The 23,909-nt window shown below is 46.6% G+C and overlaps 1 protein-coding gene across 3 annotated transcripts; it reads right to left on the reverse strand.

Moving 5' to 3' along the window:
- Positions 1-1,235: 1,235 nt before the first annotated feature.
- KIF2C (kinesin family member 2C) lies at positions 1,236-23,004 on the reverse strand (the record flags this gene model as incomplete). 3 transcript variants are annotated; one of them, XM_080921525.1, is made up of 20 exons in its annotated part: positions 1,236-1,451; positions 3,602-3,706; positions 3,806-3,911; positions 4,084-4,151; positions 6,558-6,668; positions 6,775-6,979; positions 7,774-7,916; positions 8,711-8,802; positions 8,879-8,942; positions 9,159-9,249; positions 11,133-11,295; positions 11,383-11,437; positions 12,382-12,477; positions 13,010-13,110; positions 14,535-14,648; positions 15,752-15,874; positions 18,579-18,627; positions 18,804-18,905; positions 21,568-21,662; positions 22,944-23,004. In XM_080921525.1, 20 exons carry the CDS (start codon positions 23,002-23,004, stop codon positions 1,236-1,238), a joined length of 2,160 nt encoding a protein of 719 aa, XP_080777651.1. The 3 variants fall into 3 exon arrangements, with proteins under 3 accessions (XP_080777651.1, XP_080777650.1, XP_080777652.1); XM_080921524.1 differs by having other exon boundaries at positions 3,602-3,911; positions 14,535-14,651; positions 18,810-18,905; XM_080921526.1 differs by lacking the exons at positions 14,535-14,648; positions 18,579-18,627; positions 18,804-18,905; positions 21,568-21,662; positions 22,944-23,004 and having other exon boundaries at positions 3,602-3,911; positions 15,752-15,866.
- Positions 23,005-23,909: the final 905 nt, after the last annotated feature.

Here is a 23,909-nt window from a genome sequence, read left to right on the forward strand (position 1 = left end):
GGCAAGAAGTAACTTCTGAGTCTCAGACAGAAACTAGATGAAGGATTTTAAGAAGGTTTAAGCCAGACCTGTCTGCTACTTCCCGGAAAGCGCTAGGTGTAAACCTCACCAGTTCTCCAAAGGAGAGGCAAAGCCAAGGACTTTCACCCCTTGGTTTGTGGGCTCAGTTACTGTTTTACCCAATCTGAACACATGGTTCATTAAAATCCTTTATAAACACCTTGGACCCAACTCACTGAATTCACTCTGACATCTAACCCTCTAGTGCCCAAACACCCATGCCTTTAAGCTTGGTTCCTCAGTCCACCGAGCAAGCAAACAATAGTAGTGTTCCCTCCAGATGCCTTTCTTTTGGGGAAGTCAAGTGCATTCTTGTCAGTGTTACCAGTTCTTCAACAAGTCCTGAGCAGACTAAGCTAGACCTGGTGCTACAGGATATCTTCCCATTAACTGCAGAAGCTGAAGCAGGAGAATTACCAGTTCAAAGTTAGAGACTTAGTGGGACATTGTCTCAATAGAACTGGGAGCACAGCTGCAGAGTGTTTGCCTATCATGTTAAATCCCTGCTGCTTTGTAGCCAGGGCTATAGAGCAGGAGGCAATATTACTCCAGCCCCAGAGACTGGAGCTCAACACACATCTATGGCAGACAAGCCACAGGTTGCAACTCTACCCTGTTGCTGAAATCAGTGTGGATTAAAAACAGAATCAGAACCCAAGGTGGTAGCACTGACCTTGGACTCAGAAGGCTCAAGACACAATCACACAAAATCTGTTTTGTTTTTTTCTTTCTTTATTGTTAGGGACAACATATACATAATACATACACATAAAAAGCAAGAACATAAAGATTTCTTTAGGCTTTAAAATCATTCTGAAAGTAAAAACATAAGAGTGCTCAGACCAAGGGTTGTACTGCAGGCCAGAGGCAGCAGGAGCCAGACAAGCACTGCTTCTCTGCCAGAGCCTGCACCTTGTATCTTCTCTACCCAGCTGGATGCTGCACCAACAAAACAAACCAAACAGCACTCCGCTCCTACAGTCATTAAAGCTCCTTCTTCCTGCTCCAAACTGAGGGCGTCTTCCCCCTAGCTTTCCTGGGCATGATGCCCTCCTGTACTTGACATTTATCAAAATCTGTCCAACTCAGTTCTTAACCAAAGCCAGAGGTGCCCAAAGTTTTCTGGGGAGGGGAAGAGGCTAGTGTGGTACCAAACAGATCTTTATTTGAAGTCATCATTGGTGGCGTTTCTTGCTGTTTATTTGTTTGCTAGCTTGTTCTTCCAGTTGCATAGCCAGGCGCAGGGCCTTGATGACTTCTCGAAGGGTTGAGAAGTGCTTAGCCTGCTTAACCTGCTGTGTCAGGGCAGATTCGGCCTTGTTCACAAAGGTCTCCAAGTCATAGTCTGGCTGATCCGTCATCTCAGAGAGCTCAAGCCAATTTGGTCCTTGCTGCAACAACAGGGAGAACCCGGTCAGCACAAACTCACAACACTCCAGCAAGTTATAAACAGAGCTCAATCACCTGCAATACAGACACATCAGCGGAGGCCAAACCTTTGTTCTGCCTCCTGAAACCCTCTCCTCAGAAAGTCCTCAGCCTGGGCCGTGTAGTAGTGGTATATGCCCATACTCAACACTCAGAGGTTGGAGGATCAGGAATTCAGGAGGTAGGGCTGCAGAGACAACCTGCATTCAATTCCCAGGAGAAAACTGACTCCAAATTGTCCTCTGCCTAACCCTGTACTAATACCCACCCACCCAAACAAGAAATTAAAGAGAAAAAAAAATTTCAGGAGTTCAAGAACAGCCTAGGCTTCAAGAGACCATGACTCAAAATAAACAGTAACAAAACCAAACAAAAAGAAATCCTTAGCATCTTCCTACCCCAAATTTGTCCCTATGTCAAGTGAATAACATCACTGATCCTGTTCTTAAGAGTCAGAAACTGGGCTGTGCTTTTGATCTCAGGACCTAGGAAACAGAGGCAGATAGGCCTGAGTTCCCCGCGAGACTGGTCTACAAGGAGTTCCAGAATAGTCAAGGCTACAGAGAAACCCCATCTTTTGAAAAAAACAAAAACGTCAGAAATTGGGATGACAACTTTCTCCCTCCCTTTTTTGTGACAGGTTTCACGTAGCTTGAATGTATAAGAGAATGGCCCTGAACCAGAGCACTAGCATTAGGTCCAGCTGATGAGCATCCCTATGTACTCAGGCCTATCGGCCCTATGTTTGAGACAAGATCTTATTTTGTAGCTGAGTCTGGCCTCCAACTCTTCCCGCCTCAGCCTCTCAAATGCTGGAATTATAGATGTAAGCCAGCTCACATGACTCCCTGGTTCCCCCCTTTTCTTCCTCTCCTCTGACATGAGCCGGGCATGGTAGTACACACCTGAATCCCAGTACCTGGGAGGCTGAAGCAAGAGGACTGAGAGTTCGAGGTTATATAGAGACTGTCTCAAAAACAAAACCAGGGGCTAGTTGTGGCTTGGTGCTTAAGAGAACTAGAGGACATATGTGGCAGCACATGACCAGTTCTACAGGATCCAACACCTTAATCTGACCTCCTTAGGTATTAGGCATAAAAATGAAGCATAAATATATGCAGGCAAAAACATTCAAACACATCAAAAATAAAAACCAAACAGCCAACCTTTGCTTTGACCACACTGCCCCTTTGCTGGAGGCCTCACTCAACGCATCATCATAAAAATCTAAGCCTTTGGCATGAGCCCAGTGCAGCCCCACTGACCCTGCTGTTTATCTATCTCCCTGTGCCATTTGTTCACAGCTTTTGCTTTGACCATAGTCAACTCTCATGTATCCTGGAAGGGCTTTGTATTTTATTGCAGAGTCCTGGATGCCACAAGGAAGGAGGGGACATCTGGACACTTAGTCTTCACAACAGTGTCATAAGTACCCCAAGTTCTTTCTGCTTTGCTGTCTGCCACTGTCAGGAGATGTTTCCTATTTCTCCCACAGCATCTCCCTTGGCTGGACGTGGTAGTACATGCCTTTATTCCCAGCACTTGGGGAGAAGAGCCAGGGCTGTTACACACAGAGAAACCCAGTCTCAAAAAATAAAATAAATAAATAAATAAAATACAGAAACAAAACAAAACAAGAAAAAGGAGCGCCTCCCACTTACTCGGTTCTGAGTGATGCTGGTACTGTGCTGCAGCTACAGAAACTAGCAGTTAGTCCCCAAAGAACACACTATGTCTTGCCTGGCTTAGAAAGAAGAAAACGGAGGCTCTGTGAGACTAAATGCCTTTCAGCAGGGAATGAAAGAGTGAGGTGTTGTAGGGCCATGTGTCACTACAAAGCTGGAACATTCCCTGAATGATGCCTTATATGAAAGACCCTCTGCAACTAGTCAGCAGCAGCAACATGCCACAGGAGTCTGTGCCCCGGTCGAGGTAGTGAGGTAGTCATTAGCTTTCTAGAAGAGCAGCTGGAGACTGAGAGCAGGGTATAAAGGACCGCCCTGTCCCACCCCAACAGGAACAATGCCCAGACCACATTGCAGGGAGAGAGCTGAGCTCTGCAGGCTGAGAGTGACCTGCTCGTCCCTCCTTGGCTGGCTGGGCCAGTTCGTACCTGTATGATCTCTCTGAGCTCTTCCATGGCCCTCTCTTCCAGCTCTCTGATCTGAGTCATAGCTTCATTAAAGCTGGACATCTGGGAAGACAGCTCCTCCTCATCCTTGGAGAACAGAAGGCCAAAGAGGGAGATAACAGTGTAAAGACTGTGGTCTAGGGTCCATCTCAAAGGCCACACTGCTTTGTGCCCTCCCCATCTTACATTGCCTGCCAGCGAGGTGCCATTAGAGCTGGCTTCCATCTCTTCTGTCTCCATATGAATTGGCTGTTCTCCACTGGGCCCGCTGTGGGGGCTCAGTTCCTTGACTCTGAGGACATAAGAAGGGTCTGAGTTCCAGCCAAGGAGAGGCTGAAGCTGACTACTGACGGGGAGGGACTGGGGCAGACCTAGCACACAGCTGACTGACACATGTCACATTTACTGTTTAGGAGGACATTCACTCATCCCTGTCTGTCCCGCCTGGATGTAGGCCCCCATACCTGTCTGCATATCTCAGGGTGTTTAAAGTGTATTCACAGGAGCTTATGCCCGGTGAGATCATGGCGATCTGAGAAAAGAGGAAACTCGTGGTTAGAGGTTCAGAGTCAGGAACTGAGGGCACTGGACAATTTGCTCCTGGAGAAGGCACCAGGAGTATCGTCCAACAAGCGAAGTACATGTGCTCTGCTAGGCAATTTGTTCCTGAGCATGTAAACCAGAGCAACTGAAAAACTGGATCCAGGGGGCTGGTGAAATGGCTTAGCAAGTAAAAGGGTAAATTTGACCCTAGGACCTACACTGGGAACAGAGAGTAGACTCCTGTGAATGTCATGTTTTCTGAGTCTCACGTGATTAGCATGGCATGTGTCATAAGCACCACTTACACAATAAACTCAGATTTATGATATAAACAAAGTCAGGTGTGATGACACATACCCTTTAATCCCAACACTTGGGAGGTAGAGGCAGGCAGATCCTGTGAGTTTGAGGCCAACCTGGTCTATGTAATGAGCTTCAGGCCAGCAGAGTTACCAATAGTGAGATACAGTCTGGGAAAGAGAAAAGGATGGAGAGATAGCTCGGTGGCTGAGAACACCTATTCTTGCTAAGGACCTGAGTTCAAGTTCCAGCACACATATGGCCACTCACAACCATGATAACTCCAATTCCTAAGATTAGTCATTCCCCTCTGAATTCTGAGAACACCAGGCACATCTGTGGTGCACTTACATATATAAATACAATAGTCACATACATAAATTTTAAAAGTATGCATTTTTAGAGATTTATATTGTGTGTGTGTGTGTGTGTGTGTGTGTGTGTATACACTGTCACTATCTTCAGACACACCAGAAGAGGGCATCAGATCCCATTACAGATGGTTGTGAGCCACCATGTGGTTGCTGGGACCTGAACTCAGGGCCTCTGAAGAGCAGTCAGTGTTCTTTATTGAGCCATTTCTCCAGCCCTAAATTTAAAAAAAAAAAAAAATTTAAAAAAGAAAAAGAAAAAAGGTTATTGGGTGTAGTGGTGATGCACGTCTTTAATCCCACACTTGGGAGACGGAGCAGGTGGATCTCTGTGAGTATGAGGCCAGCCTGGTCTACATAGCAGGGTCTAGGACAGTCAGACTACAAAGAGACCCTGTATCAAACTCCACTCCCCAATAAAGAAAAGAGGCTCCCCAAATGGTCTGGTACATCATACCTATAATCCTTGTAGTCAGGATCACTGTGAAATTGAGGCTAGCCTGTTGTATTTCAAAGACGAACAAAACTAAAGGTTCCCTGTATGGGTCTTCATATTGTCCAGGCTGGCTCTGAATGATACTCCATCGTCAGCCTGCCTAGTGACCACAGCTACAGGTGGGTCACCAAGCCTGGCTGGGTTCTGTTTTTGAAGGTACCTCTAATTATCTTCTGCTTCTTTAATTTCCTCTATCAAAGACACATTTCAAACCTCAGTGACTCTTGCTTAGGTTACCCAATCCATGAGGTGATGCTTCAGAGAAGGGTTCACAGCCTAGACAGGGGTAAAATACTTGACTAGGCCTTTGAACTCTGACTTCAATCTTCTACACTGACAGAGAGGAAGAAAGAGGGACCAGAAGTACTAATTAATTAGCACCAATACTAATAGAGATAAGGAAGCCTATCCATGAGAAGGTCCTACTCTTAGGGAAGAGGAGCAGAGTGCTCTCTGGATAGTGGCAGATCTCACTTAGCAGGACCTGAAGATTAAGCAGGAGGGAACGCCTGGCAGGGGTGGCTCCCACCTTTAATCCTAGTGCTCAGGAAGCAGAAGTAGGCGGATCTCTGAGTTTAAGGCTAGCCTGGTCTACATAGTGAGTTCCAAACATCTAAGGGAACACACACACACACACACACACACACACAAATCTTAAAAAACCAAAGGGGGGCTGGAGAGATGGCTCAGCGGTTAAGAGCACTGGCTGCTCTTCCAGAGAATCTGAGTTCAATTCCCAGCAATTACACAGTGGCTCACAACCATCTGTAATGAAATCTTATGTCCTCTCCTGATACGTCTGAAGAGAATAGTATATTCATATACATTAAATAATAAATCTTAAAAAGAGAAAAGTAGGGAATGAAGCAGTTACTCAAGACTTGGAATATGAGATTATATGGTAGGAGCCATGAACACAAAGGGAAGCCGTGGGAAAGGGAAAACTTCCCTCTGCATCTAAGGCTCACTTCCTGAATTCCAGAACCCCTTTTCCAGGTAAGGGAGCAATGGCTGTCCTCAAACCAAGAGCTTCACCTACATAAAGAATAAATTCTTTCCTCCTTGCCTACAGGTAACAAGAGGCTGCAGGGTGTGAAGGCCTGTCAGTCAAGAGCCTGAGAACCCAGGCAGGGAAGGGGTGCTGAGCTCCTTGCCCACAGACAAGTCAGCATCTGGAAAGCAGCCCTGGGTCTTCTGCAACCCCACCCCGCAAAGCCACCACACTCACCATGCACGTCCTCGAGTTCTCCCCAATGAAGGAGTCCCTCAGCACCTGCGTCAGCTTGCTCTCACGGAACGGGGTATGAGCCTTGTTCTGTCCCAGCGCCCGAATGCACTCCTGTGGGACAGAATTAAAAAACCTGGAAGCCTCTTTTCACTTCTTATGTGGCCTACTCTCTCCCTTCCCAACTGCCATCCAAGTCACTGCTACTCCAGCCTGCTACCTTCAGGGCCAAGAGAGACTTGTTAATTTCTGCACCCTCCATGCGAGTCTGCCGGTCAGCGCTAGACGTGTCTGCACCTCGTTCATTCCCTGCCAGATCCACCAAAGAGAATTTGCCATGTAATCTCCCTTTAGCTCGGAGAAGAATCTGGAAGCAGGCATGGGAGCGGGAGGAATTGGAGTTGGCAAATGTTTGTCCAGAAGTCCTATTAAAGGAGGGAAAGGCAAGGAAAGGTTATACACTATCCCCCAGGGAACCCCAGGGTCTACACTATCCCAGGGCCCAGCAGTAAAACTATGGTAAAGGAAGGATCCTAAGTCCTGTGTCTTCCCCTCTCTAACCTCTACTTTGCCCTCCGAGACAGTAGCTCTTAACCGAGCATTTTCCACGCAGTCAGATCAGTACCCGAGTCTGTGCTGGAGCATTAACAGACCTCAGGCTCATGAAGATGAATGAAGAAGGCTGACTCTGCCACAAGGAAAGGGGACTAGTCACTTGTGCAAACTTGAGGGCTCTTGTGTGGATGGAGCTACTACAGAGCACCTGCCTTGCATGCAAAGTGAGGCTCTGGGTTTAATCCCCAGTACTGGGAGGGGAAAGTCTGAGCCGGCAACTGCCCGGTGCGCCTCTGCATGTGTCAGCACTTCGGTGCCTTCACATGGAGGTGCCATGCATATTACTTCCAGCCCAGACCACACTCAGGGCTGCTGATTTCTTCTACAGGGGAAACAAGGAGACGCTCACAGATCCCAGGCAAGAATGCCTGCCAATAAAGCCTGCCTTTGTTAGACTTTAGCTGCTCTAAATTTGTCCTTGGGACCTTCTGGGATTATCTGCCCTACTGAGGTTCCCTAAGGCAGAGGCTCTCACAGCTGCTGTGGTGAGTAGAACTATGGAAAAACATGGCTTCCCTCTCCTCTCATGCCTGTCTCTGCATCTGAGGCTCATGACCTGAACCAGGAATTACCCATAGTTCCCTCCCCTTGCCAGAACCCCGACCTGCAGGCGCTGCCCATGTTGATCATCTTGATGACATCATCAGCACAGGTAACCTGGTACTCCTGCAGTCCCACCACCTGCACCTGCTGCTTGCTGTCCTCCAGCACACGTAACTTGGCCTTTTTGTTGAGCAGATCGAACACCTGTGCAGGCAGAGTATAAGCTTAGATCCATAGGTGCTGGGTACCCTGCCTGACCTTCTTGCAGAGCCTGCGCAGCCTGGTCAGGAAAGGCAGAGCTTCACTGACAGGTAAACGCCAGGAGTAAGCTAAGCTCATCTCTGTGACTCACATCAATGCTACTACCTTACTAACTGTACCAACCTGAGCAAGACTAAGCTACTCTAGCCTACTACTAAAATCCAAACAAACAAACACACAAGCAAATCCAAAAAACTACAATAGTAGGTCGGCCAAATGGTGGTGCTGCATGTCTTTAATCCCAGCACTGAGGAGGCAGAAGCAGGGGGATCTCTGAGTTTGAGGCCAGCCTGTCTGCAGAGTGAGCTCCAGGACAGTACACAGAGAGACCCTGTCTCAAAAAACCAAAACCAAAACTAAAAAAAAGGGAAAGACTAGAACAGAGAGTGCTTAGCACATGATATCCCATTAATTATATCAGCTATTTTTATTACTGAGGTCTTGCTCTACAAAAGGCAATTCTGAGAGAGTGCAGAAGATGGGGGAGGCTAAGGTAACATGATGGGGAAGGAGGACAAGAAAGTGGTGGTCAGGGAGGACTGCTCACATACAAGGCAGACCTCCCACCTCAGAGGGAGCCTGCAAGAGGACTTCTGTTCTCCTTATTGAGCTTGGCTGCCCTCCCACCTTCAGAGGACAGGTCCACATGCTGGGCAGAATAGCCCTGAAGGCCTACAGATAACAGGATGTCTGGCTTCACTAACTTCTATCCTTCTTTAAGGTTTTAGTCAGTTTACCTTCCCATTGTAGATCTCGAAGAATGTCACATAAACTTCCAGATTTAAGGTCCGGTATCGAGGCTGATTCTTCAGAAGGAAGACATCCCGGGCTGGAAGGAAGAGCCTCCCTAAGTAAGCAGCCTGCTGTCCATGCCCAATCCCAATGTGGCCAAACAATTTACTCACAAGCCATTGCGTAAATCCCTTTAGATGCATTCTGACTTTTACCAGACAGGTCTCCACCCATTGTCTGCAAAGGGAAACAGCATGTGACACAGCCCAGTAGAAGACAGTGGCTCTCCCTTAAGACAGTGAGTGGCCTATGCCAGAGCCAGGGGGCTGGACCTGTTAAAGCCCCTCTCTGCATCTGGCATGGCAGAAGCTAGTGATTGGGCACCTGTCTTCCTTCTCAAGAACTTACTGCTGTACAAATAGGAGGTCTTCTCTGCCAGACTGAAGTACTCACGTGTGTTTTCCCACTGCCTGTTTGTCCATAGGCAAAGCATGTTGCTTTTCCCCCTTCAAAGATCGTCTGTACTAGTGGCCTTGCTGTGAACCTAGGAGAACAGATGGAGTAGAGAGAAGTGCATTGTATAGCTATCCCTTAGAATTCAAGAGGCATTGGTTACTGGAACCCCATAGACACTCCACACACAGCTGCTGCTCAAACTACTTCCTTTGTTTTCTTTTTTTTCTGGACAGAACCCACAGCCTAGTACGTGCTAGGCAAACACTTTATCACTGAGTTGACTCTTAGTCAAGTCCATTATATAAAATGGCATGTTTGCATATTACATACAGTATTACATATTTCTAGATTACTTAAAACCTATAGTTCTTACACTTTACTGTTTGGGGGAAAAGTGAAAGAAACATCAATCAGAATGTGTTCAGAACAGACAAAACCACTCTTTCTAACTTAAATTACGTGTATTTCTCAGTGTGCTCGTGGGTTGGTGGCATGGTTTGGCACATGTTGAGGTCAGCGGACAACTTGTGGGACTCAGTTTTCTCCTACATGCCTGTCCTGGGGACCCGGCTTAGGCCAGCAGGTTAGGTAAGCCATCTCACCCACCATTCTTTTGGGAATATTTTCCCTCTGTGGTTGAGTCCACAGCAGCTCAAGAACATGTAGAAGACTATCTATTTGCAAAATGTGCTCCTTAGAACATGGTCCTTTCTAGAACTCCAAGTCTTTTTGTTTGAGACAGGGCTACAGAGAAACCTGTCCTGGAACCCTCTGTAGATCTGCTTGCCTCTGCCTCCAGAGTGCTGGGATTAAAAGCCTGCACCACCACTGCCTGTGGAGCTCCAAGTCTTCATTCCTGGAGTATAGTATTCCTCTCAAGATCTACCCTGATCCATCCCGGTAACCAATCTGAACCACTAGCTAAATGGAAGGGTGTGGGCAGTGTCCAAATGACCTGCCAGGAACAAGCTGATGACCCAAACTTTAAGTAAAACATCCTCTGCAGGATGTATTTCAAAAGGCAAAAGATAACCAGGCCGAAAATATGTCGTTTGTGAACTACATAGAGTGTCTGTCATAGTTAGGACCTCACACTATAGCCTAGGTTGGCCTTAAGTTCAAAGTCTCAGCTTTTTAAACCCTGGGATTATAGGTATAAGCCACTAAGCTGGGATTCTATGACACAATGTCTGGTCTTAAAGTCAAGACCTTTACCCCAGCTCCCCTAGCACTAGAAGTGTAAGACTGTACCACTAAACCAAACCCAAATTCTTTAAGACTGGAGCTTAGCTGATAAAAGTGCTTTCTGCACAAGTCTGCACTCAGGGTGGTAGGAAGGGCTGACTTCTCAGAGCTGTCCTGACTTCCACACACAAACCATGGCACACTGTGCCCACCCCCTCCTCTCTCATACACCCACACAGACACACCCTCCACTAACCCCCCTCCCCTAAGCCCTCATTAAGAATTAAATGCTGGGATGGGAGATGGATCAGCCGTTAAAGGCTAAGCTAACAACAAAAATTCTAAGTTTAAATGCTGAGTGGCTACTGGACAGAGTAGATCTGAAGTCACCTGAGTCTGATAAGCTCATGTGGGTAACGAGGTAGCTGCACAAACCATTGGAAGGCATAATCTCAGCACTTGGGAGGTTGACGCTCGACTGTCATGCTTCAAGACCAGCTGAGCAACGCAGACAGGTCTAGGGCAGACTGAGCTACAGAATGAGCTCTTGTCCTAACAAAACATCAGAAAGGATTGCTGGTGCCTACCCATGAGCCTCAGTGCAGTGGGCAATGTTTCACTCACGAGTCATCTAAGAATGGGCTGCTCTAGCTTTAAAGGTGATATGGCAGCCCCCTTAGGTTATAGGGGCCAGAGCTCCTTGATCAAGAGCTAACCCAATACAACTCAACGTCTGATGTCAAAGAAAGACTTGGGGAAGGAGGAAGAAAACAGTAAAGGACACACCTGTAGACAACTTCATTGGAAGCTGTTTCATCAAAGGCAAAGTCAAAGCAAAAAGCCTGGTTCTCCAGGTACTTCGTTAGGTCCACTTTTAGCTTGGGTTCATGAACCAGGAGGAGACACTTGCTGGGAACAGAAATCACATCGATTTCTTTCTTGGCCAGTTCTGAAGAAGGAGAAGATTTCAGAGGATGCTCCCTGATCATGGGACCTTCCTCCCAGTCACCCTTCTGCTTCTGACTGAACAGCTCACCTTGTTTATTCAGTGGGCGTTTCCTGACACAGACACAGATCCGGTGCTCTTCAATCTGCAGGAGGATGAGGGGAAACAGTCAACAGGAGGTCAGAACAGTACCAAAGCAGAGTTTATCCACAACCCCTTTCTTGGCTCTAGCAGGAGACTAAGAGACCTGATACTAGAAGCCCGTTAACCACTCTAGGGTACAAGAAAGTCATTCCGAACACCCCCTGGTTCTCTTACTCCACAGCTTTCCAGTACTCAAATTGCCCTTAGTAGGCAGGCCAGCATAAAGCAGAGAGAGCCTCATCTGAGCCTTAACTAATGCTCTCACTAAAGTATTTGAAAACAAGAAAACCTGGCCCAGTGGGCAAAAATTCTTCTGTCAAGCCTGATGATCTGAGTTCCGTACCTAGAACCCACAAGATAACATTCCCAACTCAGTGAGTTGTTCTGTGACCTTTCCATGTGTGCCATGGCATGTGCACACACACCCAGAACTTTTGTTTTCTTTTTGTTTTTGAGGGACATTTTTAACTGTGTATACTGGCATGTACCTATAACTCCAGCACTTGGGAGACAGAGGCAAGCAGATTTGTGTGAGTTTAAGGCCAGTTTAGTCTACACAGCAAATTCTAGACCAGGCATGGCTACTGAGTGTGACCCTTTTGTTTTGTAAACCTGTGTGGGTGCTGGCCTGTCCATGCCTGGGCATCATATGGGAGCAGTGCCCAGGGAGCCAAGGGGTGACTGTGAGCCACCATGTGGGTGCTGGGAATCACGCCCAGGCGTTTTGAACAAGTACTCTTAACTGTTGAGCCATTTCTCCAGCCCTAAGACAGTCTTTAAAAAGTGTTGGGGAGAGAGAGAGAGAGAGAGGGAAAGGGAGGGAGAGAGCGAACCATCCCCCCAGATTAACACTCAAGAGTGAATGGAGATCCATGCATACTTTCTCCTTCTCCTACAGTAGTTTACCTGCTTAGGGAAGAGAGGGAGACTTTCTGGTATACTCACAGGGTCTGCCACGGTAAGCGGGTTACATTCCATAGTCACCCGAAATTCTTTAATCATCCGGGCAAATTCCCAGTTTGGAAAGCTGCTGTCATATTCCTGTTTGAGGCAGGAGGGACAAAGGCACACTGTTCAGGTGAGTGCTCTTAGACCCAGAGCTATCAGGCAGCGACAGCTGCACAGCAACGGGGTGCCACCGGCTCTAGTCTGAGAGTCAGGCGGACTGCCGAGGGCAGGACTGTGGGGAGCATAGGTGTGCACCAGGCCGAGAGCTGCTTTCCCCATCTCAGGAGGCAAAGCAGCAGAATGGGTTTCCTCAGAGCAGCTACCCAGCTAAGGACACTCCACTGCCACCGATTCCACCCTGACGGGATAAACGAGAGAGCAAGTGGGTCTGCCCAGCAAAAGCATTACACCTTGTGAAGACAAGATGGGCTACCCCACTGGCCAATCAGCATCAAGCATGGCTCAGCTGATCACCTTCAGATAATTTTTGAATTCTGCATTGGTTTCTGAATTCTGAAAACCAATCAAACTTCCCGGATATCAGAGTTGGAGCCAGCTATATGTTGACTGCTTATCTGTCAGGGGTGCCTATGGGGAAACTCTTGCCCATGTTCCCAAGAGTCACCTGAGCACGCTTTATTCTTATCTCTGAGTTCTGGGCCCTCTTCTCTTCACGCTTGTTCTTCATTTTCTCCATCTCCTTCACAATACACGACTTCCTCCGAACTAAGAAGAGAAGGAAGCCGCTCGTTCACGCACCCTCTCAGTCTCTGGCTGTTTCCATGTGGACTGCATCCTTCATAGAAACGTCTTCCTTCTCTGGACCCTATCTGCTTTCGTTTCTTTTAAAGATTTATTTACTTATATATAAGTACACTGCAGTTGTCATCAGACACACCAGAAGAGGGCATCAGATCTTATCACAGATGGTTGTGAGCCACCATGTGGTTGCTGGGAATTGAACTCAGGACCTCTGGAAGAGCAGCCAGTGCTCTTAACCTCTGAGCCATCTCTCCAGCCCTATTTTGGTTTTTTTAAGATAAGAGTTTCTCTGTGTAGCTCTGGCTTGATCTCAGAACTCACTGTGAATACATCAGGCTGGTCTGCTTTATAAACACCCCACTCCTCTGCCTCCCATTTGAACCCATTGCTGGGATCAAAGGTGTGGGCCACCATGCCCGGCCCATTTGCTTATAAACTAGTGTGTACATTTGTATGCGTGTTCGTGTACACCATACATGTGGAGTCAGGGGATAATTTTTGGATGTCAGTTCTTTCCTTTTACCATGTGGGATCCAGAAATAGAACTCAGGTCATCAGGCTTGGTGAAAAGCACCTTCTATTGCTCAGCCCCCTCACCGACATATCCCAACCCCTTTTGTAGATTTTTCTGGTTGTCCGTAAACTGGTATATGTAAGAAGACGGACAGCTCCATGGAGCACTAAGCAGGCTAAGGAGACGGCAGTCCTAACTGCCCCGCCCTGGTTTGGACCTCAGCTCTCCTTATGCTAATGCAGCTCCCTCCTCTAGAGTCAAATGAGGCAGGGCTGGAGAGATGTCAGTGATTCAGACCACCTGCTCTTGCAGAAGACCCAGGGTTGATTCCCCGAACCCACATGGTAGCTCACAACCATCTATAACACCATTTGAGATCTGATACTCCCTCTTCTGACTTCCACAGGCACCAGGAATGCACATAGTGCACAGTCATTCACACAGGTGAAACACTCATTATAAATAAATAAATAAATAAATCCTTTTGCTTGTTTTTTTACAGACAAGGTTTCTCTGTGTAGCCCTGGCTATCCTGGAACTCCCTCCATAGACCAGGCTAACCTCAAACCCACAGAGGTCCAATTGCCTCTGCTTCCCAAATGCTGGAACCATAAGCCACTACATCTGGCTAAAATCAATAAATGTTAATTTAGAAAAAAAAGCAAGCCATTTCCACTGCATGGGGGAAGTGCTCTGGGCTTTTCAGTCCATCTATCTCACCTACACCAAGTGGCTTCTCACATACTGTGTCTTGTGGAAGACTCAGTCCAGAACCACAGGATGACAACAGGGTTTGAACTCAGACCCAGACAGGCCCAGTGTGAATTCCCTGTCCTGTGCTAGAGCAGAAGCACACAGGGCTCAGCATGTCTACCTGAATTTCCAGGGTTTGCAGAAGAGGTGCTTCGGGTGGAGTGGACTTCTGCCTCCTCAGTGACCATCAACAACGGTAAGTCTGTCACTGTGGAGCAGGAGGGCCTGGGGTGGCCTGCTGTGGAGAACAAGAGTCACTGGAGAATTAGGTAGCATGCAGCAGCTGTCCTTGACTCTCAGGGAGAAGGGGGAGTCAAGGGCCATACTTAGGCTTTTCCTTTTGTCCTCATCCCAAATCCAACCACCTTTCCAGCCAGGGATCAAACCTGGGCCAAAAAAAACTTAAACTAAATATCAAAGTAGCTTCTACCTGTAATCTCAGCACTTGGGAGGCTAAGGGAGAACGACGATTGTTTGGAGGGGAATGACATAGCCGACCTCAAACCCACCATGATTAACTGAGGCTGGCGTCACACTTGTACTCATCCTGCCTCATGAGTGCTATTTCAGGGGAGTTCCACTACGCCATTTTATGTGGACCAGGAATGGAGCCCAGGATTTTGTGTATGCTAGGCAAGCATTCTAACAACTGAGCTATAACCCCAACTCCAAAATTATTTTGAATAAGTGCTTGTTCAATTGTAAAGTAGATGAAGATTTTATGAGGCGCTAAATTATGCTTTATGTATTAAATCCATCTAAATGAAAGGATCATGACCACATATGAGGGTAGAAAGGCATGATGGATTTTACCTTTCTGTGGTATTGTGGTTTGTTTTTCTTTTTTCAGTTTGAACTTTTGTTGTTGTTCATGGTGTGTGTGTGTGTGTGTGTGTGTGTGTGTGTGTGTGTGTGCACACTCGTGAGAGCGAGCACAGGCAGATATGTAGAGACAGAGTTTCACTCTGTAGCCCAGGTGATCTCAAACCCATGGCAATCTCTTAAGTAGTGGCGTTTTAACTGTGACAAGTCACTGGTTCACTGAGCCCATAGTTAACTATTGCCTAAGCAGACATCATCTATGTTTTTTCCATCTCCCCCATCTTCGATTCTGTTAACCACATGGTTTCTGGGGCTTTGGAGAGTCAGAAAGGGGTTGGCCTGAAAAGCTATGCTTGGCTCAAGTCTGTAGAATCAGGCCTTTGGAGCCTTTCCCTTCGTGACAAAGCCCATCCTGAACTATGCATGTAGGGAGCCTGGGAAATGCAGTGGGGCTGGCTCAGATAAGCATGAGGAGCTGCTCAGGGCTCATACAAGGAGAGCACACTCATTACTCACAGGGAATGGGAAACTGCTTGCGAGAGTTTGTAGGCACAGGCAGCTCCACCTCCATTTCATTCTCCTGAGCAGGGATGCGAACTTCTGAGACAGTGGACATTCGAGTGGAACGGCTTCGAAGGCCTAAGACCCAGAGGACCGATCAGTGCTACAAGATAGATTTAAAGCAGCAGATTCTACACAAGGCAGGTTAGATCCTAGCCACCCAGAATGAGCCCAGCAAAGGAAACACTCAGAAGACCAAGTACTAACGCTCAAACTATTTGTGCAGTTGGTAGATCTTGGTGCTCCTGTGGCAAAGATATCTCCCCTTAAGAACCTTTGTCTTGGGCTGGCAATATAGCTCAGTGGTCAAGTGCTAATCTATAAAATGTATGTGGCCCCGGGTTCAATCCCTAGTATGGGAGGCAGTCAGGGGTTTGGGGGACTGAATAAATAAAAGGTCCTACAGCACATCTAAAATCATTCCAGAGGGGAAGACCTATTCTTCTAAGTCTTGATGAAAAAAAAAAAAAACTTTCTTAAACATTCATTTTTTTAGAGATGGAGACAGCTCAGGGCTTATGTGTCACAGAATAACGGATCAAATTGTGAATGCCGAAATGACTGTTTTTACTGGAAAACTGTTTCCAGTTGTGGCACATCGTTAATTCCTCTGGCTGGAGGGCATACACATCCTAGGTACACACCTTTAATCCCAAACAATGAGAGTAAAGTTAGTTTGTAGAAAGTGACTTCTAATTAAGGGGCAGAGAAAGTGATGAATCAGAAAAAGATTTAATGGACCAGCATCTGCCCAACTCTCACTAGAAGAAGGAACAGGAAAGCTTGAGGGAGCAGTGCAGGGAGATGGGGAGAATTTAGAGACACAGGTTGAAGAGAACAAGCTCGACACAGGTGAAGTCAGAAGGAGCTAAAGCCAGGTTGTGATGGGCTGTCATGACAACATCTGGGCTTTCACCACTGTTCTAGGGTGCGTTATCAGGACCGAGACAGGCCACCTCTTCAGAAACCTATGGACAACTATGCTGTTTTTCAGAAAGCTGAAGGAGTTATAACTGGGATATAGGTAAGCTGTTCCTAAAATAAAATAAAAAAAAAAAGTAAGTATTTATTTTATGTGCATTGGTGTTTTGCTTGTATATGTCTGTGTTAGAGTCAAATCCCCTGGAACTGAAGTTTCAGACAGGTGTGAGCTGCCATACAGGTGCTGGGAATTGAACCTGGGTCCTCTGGTATATCAGCCAGTGCTCTCAACCACTGAGCCATCTCTCCAGCCCCAATACCTGAATTTTTATAGCTGTAGCAAGACAGAGAAATAATCAAAGCCCTACAAGTGAGTGATATAAGCCTCTAAACCTAGTACCTGGGAGGCAGAGGCAGGTGTATCTCTGAGTGTGAGGCCAGCCTGGTGTATAGAGGAACTTCCAGGACAGAGAGGGCTACACTGAGGAACCTTATCTTGAAAATCCTAACAAACAGATAAGATACTCTATTTTCCCAAGTCAAGTTGAGGGAGTGCTCACACCTACAATCCTAACACTTAGAGAAGGCTGAGATAGTAGGTCTACAACTTGGGGGGGAGTCAACCTGGGCTATACTGTGAGTTCCAGGACAGGCTGAACGAGACCCTTTCTCAAAAAACCTGGCTACCAGGACTAGAGAGATGGCTCAGCAGTTAGGACTAGAGAGTGAGGCACAATGGCTTCTAACTCCAGCTCTACAAGCCTCTGATACCTCCCGCCTCCTTGGGCACCTGCATTCATATGTAGCAATACTAAACGATATAGAATTAAGAATAATTATGAATCTAAAGCATTAAAAATAGCACAACAGCTCATCAGGGAGCTTGCTACACAAGCCTGCTGACCTAAGTCTGACCACCGGGACGCCCAAGGCAGACTGACGGGACTGACTTCCAAAAGCAGGTGTACTATGGCCTATGTGTGATCACACAGGCTAAAACCAACAAAAACCAACCAACCAGGAAAGGATCTGCATCCTGTGAGGACAGCCACTAGGGTGGCACCCGTGTCTTTCCTGCAGGCCCTGTGTGTGTGTGAAACAGGTCTATGGGACAGGCATACAAGGCACATGTGTGGTGATCAGGGGACACTGTTACAGTTTTCTCATTCTCCATTTAAGATTGAACTCAGGTTGTCAGGTTTGGGCCACACAATGCTTTTACCCGCTGAACTATCTTGCCCTTCACCTTTAAAATTTGTATTTATTATTATTGACAGACCCCACTATATAGCTCTGGTTGTCCTGGAACTTGCTGGTTTCAAACTCAAAGATCCTCCTGCCTCTGTCTCAAGTGTTAGGATTAAAGTGTACACCACCACACCCAGATTCTTTATTTTAGGGGATGGTCTCCTTACACAGCCCAAGGCAGCTAGAATTTTCAATCCTCCTGCCTCAGCTTTCTATGAGGATCACAAGCATGTCACTGTATTCAGACCCACTGATTTTCTAAATAGCCCCCAAACTACACCTACACTTTCCTCACATCCTCACTGTAAGCTTAGCCCAGCGTTCTGAGGGAAGGAAGCAACTGATTTCCCACTCTCCCCAGCACCAGACGCTGATATATAGGACAAGTATCTAGTCCAGGAAGTAAGCGCCTGAGATGTGCACACACTTCTCTCAAAGGTTAGGTGTAGGCTGAGTTTTTATTGCTGAGAAAGATGGTTGCACAAAGGACAGAACTCAGCTTATACAGAAGGCACATGCTCATTAGGACTTCCTAATGTGACTACTCTGGCTTCCACTCTGAGTCCTAGGAATCTTAGCCACAGCAAAACCACTACAACAGACGGTCATTTACCTTCTTTTGGAGCTGGAATTTTGGAGTTGACTGATTTGCGTTTTTGCTTCTGAAAAACAGAACAAATGGCCACAATATATGGCTCTTGTTAGTAACCACAGTCCTATCATGAGCCTGTGTATTGGGATAAGGCCCCAGGCAGACCCAGGCAAAAATCAGCAAAAAGGTACCAAGGTAAAGTGTCTCTTCAGGGACAGCAGCTGCAATCCGGTGACAGGCACTTACCGGGACGGTTACGTTTTCCTGCAGGGGCAGACTGTCCTTTGATCGTAAGGGAAGAAGCTGTAAGAGCTCTGGGTTTATTGCAGCCACATCATCAATATCAATCTGCAAGGGCAATAAGTCTCGGTGAAGCAGCACTGTGTGACCTAAACGAATCGCTGTGATCAAGACCACCCAAGATTCAGGCTTTACCAACCTTACGTTCCATTAAAGCACTGACCACTACAAAATAGTTATTCCTTAGTAATGGTTTACCATCTAGATGGAATGGGTTTCCAGTTTCCAAGCCAATGGGAGTCTGTGAGTGAGGAGACTGAGGTGGAGGGGAAAGCAGACAGGCAGGCACACAGAAGTCCACAGTAGACCTACGCCACTGGTTCTCCTACTGCTCTGCTGGGCAGTGACGTCCTGCTGGCCACAGCCCCCTGAGCACTTCTTGCTGGCTGACACGAAGGAGGAAACAAGTTCTAACCGGCTGGTGATATCAAAATGGAGGGCCCCTCAGGATCTTATAAGCAGGAGTAAGTTCCCGAAAGCTGCTACCTAATCCTAAGTCTACCTACATTTTCTACTGGGCCCAGAGGCTTCTTCCCAGTCACACCTTCCAGTTGATGCCTTTCCTAGTTCCTGCTCACACCCACAATGAGGTCACAATTCTGGGTTTACATCACCAGAGTCCTGTAACTCTTTAGGAACAACTCAGACTTTACCAGCATAACTCATAAGTTTGAAACAGCAAATTGGGCTGAGGGATGTAATTCAGCAGTAGTGTTTCCTTCCTGAGCTAGGCCCTGAAGTCACTCTTCAGCACCACACAGGACACAAGACACCAAATAAATCCCACTTTTGTTTATATTTAAAATGGATAAAGCTTAAGAATGTACTCCCCCAGGGCTGGGGAGATAACTCAGTGGTTAAGAGCTCTGACTGCTCTTCCAGAGGTCCTGAGTTCAATTCCCAGCAACCACATGGTGGCTCACAACCATCTGTAATGAGATCTGATGCCCTCTTCTGGCACACAGGTATAGATGAAAATAGAGCACTTATACAAATAAATAAAACTTAAGAAAAAATACAGGGGCTGGAGAGATGGCTTGGTGGTTAAGAACACTGACTGAAAAAAAAAAAAAAAAAGACAAAACAAAAAAGAACACTGCTCCCTAAGTTCAATTCCCAGCAACCACATGGTGGCTCACAACCATCTGTAATGGGATCTGACGCCCTCTTCTGGTGTGTCTGAAGACAGTGACAGCGTACTTATATACATAAGATAAATAAATATTAAAAAAGAAGAAAAAGAAAAAAGAAAATACCTCCTCAAAGTTGTCCTGAAATCTTCACACATGATACTCTCAAGCACATGTGCACCACAGCACTTTACACAGGACACTTTTAAACACATGTGCACCATGGTACTTCACACTTGAGTTTTTTTTTTTTTTTTTTTTAAAGATTTATTTATTATACATAAGTACACTGTAGCTGTCTGGAAGAGCAGTCAGCACTCCTAACAGATGAGCCATCTCTGTAGTCCACACAGGACAGTCTTAAATGAGTTCCATGGCAGTTCACACATTGCACTCTTAAGCACTTATGTACCACAGATTTCACACATGCCACTCTTAAACACATGTGCACATGACATCCGTGGCTTCCTCTCTCTCCTTACACACACATATACACCTTTTTTTAAAAAAGTCTTGATGTGTAGCTCACTGTCCTGGTTCTTACTGGCACAGAACTCACAGATCCTCCTGCCTCTGCCTCCCCAGTGCTGGGATTAAGGGCATGCAATACCACACCACACACAAATAATTTTAAAGGAAAAAGACTTCCACATTTTTTTTTTTTAGACACAGGCTTTCACTGTGTAGCCCTGACTAGCCTCAAGAACACAAAAATCTGCCTGCTTTTGGCTCTTGGACACTGGTATGGACTACCATAGCAGGCTACTGTGTCACCCTCTAAAACTCCACGAGAGAGACTGCACCTCAGTCACCTACATTTCCAGGCCTCAACACACTGCCTATCGCTTTAGAACCAGTCCAGAAGAACTGTTTAAATCCTCACAGCATTCTGAGGTAGACATTCTCATGCCCACTTTATAGATGAGGAAATGGAATTCCTAAGGGCAGAAACATGACTGAGCACACATAAAGCAGAGGGAGAGACAGAGGAGAAATCTGAGTTTTATGAGCATAGACCAGAGAGACACTTTCATAATGGCTTCCTCCCTCCTCTTTCTAGTTGTTTTGCTGCTGCCAAAGCATGCCAAGCGTGCTCTGCCTATGGTCGGTGCTGTGCAGACCTCTGCACTGAGGCAAGCTACTGTACTGCTTCAGCTAAGCCCTCACAGTCCACCCATCAGAGCTACTCCAGGCTCTGATGCTGTCCACCTGTGCCATCCCTTACCAGCAGCTTTATGACTTAGCATGTCAAAACCGCTCCCCTGTTTCCTCCTTTCCTGGGTTACAGACTCTGATACCCAAACTGACACAGGCAGTGCGTACTCAGAACCCAAGCTTAGGTGAGCAAGCAAAGCCTTGCTTAGGATTCGCTGCAATCTGCTCTCCACAGACAAACCAGAAACGGCTAATTGCTTCAATTTAGAACACTTGACAGAGGAAATCCCAATGTATCCAGGAGGATCATTTCAATTAAGGCTAGAGAGGACAGCACAGCATCAGGCTGGGCTATCACAGGTTCCACACAGATGCTCTGCACGGGATCATGTGAGATGCCACACAAGTGTTCTCGGAGGACCTACCTCTTTGCCCTTCGTGGTACCTCCTTCAGTCCATTCCACTGAAACACAGGATTTCTCCAAGTTCACTGTGCTTATATTGGCGCTGTGAATTAAGCCTATATATGAAAAGGTCAGAGGTTATCCATCTGTCTTCCAAAAACTTAATTAAAAAAAAATTTTTTTTTTTTTTGGGAACTAAGAAAGTTTTATATTCTACTTTGCTTTTAGGATCCTTGAGATTTCAAATGTAGAATTTACCAAGGACGGGAAAATTTACTTCCCCTTCTTTAAAAAACATAAAAAGCTAGGCAGTGGTGGTACTCGCTTTTAATCCCAACACTCAGGAGGCAGAGAAGCTCTGTACATTTGAGGACAGCCTGGTCTACAAAGTGAGTTCCAGGACAGTCAGGCCTACACAGAGAAACACTGTTGTCAAAGTGTAACTTTACTTCCAAAGGACCTAACAAAACACCATGAACATAAAATAAAAACATATTAGTAATTTAAAAAGCAAACAACTAACAAACAAAACCCAAAGAACCAGGCCTGTGGTGATGCATGCCTTTAATCCCAGCACTTGCAAAGTACAGTACTCTGTGAGTTGAGACCAGCCTGGTCTACAAAGCAAGTCCAGGTCCAGGGCAGCCAGGCCTCTGTTATACAAAGAAACTGTCTCAAAAAAAAACAAAACAAAACTAACACAAACACTAATAATCCTAATGGGGTTCATCCTTAGACCATCCCACAGTGAGAGTGAATATGGAACAGGCCTTAAACCCCAGCTGCATAGGATAAGATTCCATCACCACTCCAATAGAATGAAGGTTCACTTGAGCAAGTACGGTACTACATTCCTTGGAGGAGCTAGCTGTTCCTAAACACATCGCTGAAGAGCTGGATGGCTCGGGTTTCCCTGATTCATTTTTGGCAATGGGTGACTGGCTATTCTTCGAACGACCCGTTACTAGACCTGCAGCAGTTGCTTAATAAAAACAGAAGGTTGTTTTACCACCTCCTTAAGAGCAGGAATCCTGTTCGTTTACCTTGAATTCCTGAGCCTGACATATTGCAACGACACTATATCCAGCAGAATCTGGGAGCTAGAAAGCAGAGCAGTTTCTAGGGAAATTTTCGGAAGGAAGTGCATCCATTCTCCATAATCTAGGTGCACCAGTGACCACAGAGGTGCTCCGCCCACATTCAGCAGACAAGGGACCCACAACCAAAGCAGCGTTTTCGTCCTGGGTAGGGGACACCGACTGCCAGTGTAGTGACACGGACCCCCTGAGTGTGGAATAAGGGAAAGTGTCCCAAAGCTTGCCGTATGGGGATTCGGATAACTATCTTGTCAGTCTCACCGCTCTTGGGTCCCCTTGGCCTCAGGACCCTGCCCTCACCATTGCTGCGTTGAATGTTGATAGAGAGTCCAGGAAACAATCGTCCGTGCAGCGACTCCATGGATTCGGGAACAACCGGTAACAACAAAAGCCAAAATCTTAAAAACCTCAACTCTGCAGATCCTGCGCTGTGTTAACGCCGCCTAAACCGCTGCAGTTTAAATCCCGCGCGCCAGCGTCCCTACGACGTCACCAGTACGAGGCACCGCAGAGCATTGTAGGATATGTAGTCCCGGCCTCCCGACTTCCGGCGCGTGGGCGGGCTCCCAGGCGCTGAGACTGATGGGAAGGTTTTATGGCCTCTGTCCCTCTCCCAGCTTAGTATCAAGTCGGATTTCTGCCTTTATGTAAGACTGGGAAAACTTATGTATAATGTTTCAGTGAGAGCCTTGTGATTCTGCAAACGGGGATTCAAATTCTGGCTTCTTGATTGCTTTCTCTTTGAAATGTATAAAATATTTCTAAGACACCAATTTAACATAGTCGGCCACATGTGCTAGACATAGTGCTAGACTGGAATAGTGGAATAAACAAGACGAATAGCTCCTGCCCGTGAGACATTTTTTTTCTATTAAAAATACGGGGGTTGGGGGGTGGGGAACGGGGCGCTGGAGATGGCTGAGCAGTTAAGAGCACTGACTGCTCTTCCAGAGGAACTGAGTTCAATTTCCAGGTGGTGGCTTACAGCCATCTGTAACGGGATCCGATACCCTCTTCTGGTGTGTCTGTAGAGAGTGACAGTGTACTCATATACACAAAATAAATAAAAAATCTTTAAAAAAGAAAAAAAGAACATGGGGGACACGGGACGGTGGTGACTCAAGTCTTTAATCCCAGCACTAGAGAGAAGGCAGATTTGAGTTCGAAGTCAATCTGGTCTACAGACTGAGTTCCAGACTAGTCAGGATTACACAGGAAAACCCTGTCTAGAAAAACAAACCCAATAAGGAAGTGGGGTATGGTAGC

The sequence above is a fragment of the Micromys minutus genome (assembly GCF_963924665.1).
Source record: "Micromys minutus genome assembly, chromosome: 9".
NCBI lineage: Eukaryota > Metazoa > Chordata > Mammalia > Rodentia > Muridae > Micromys > Micromys minutus.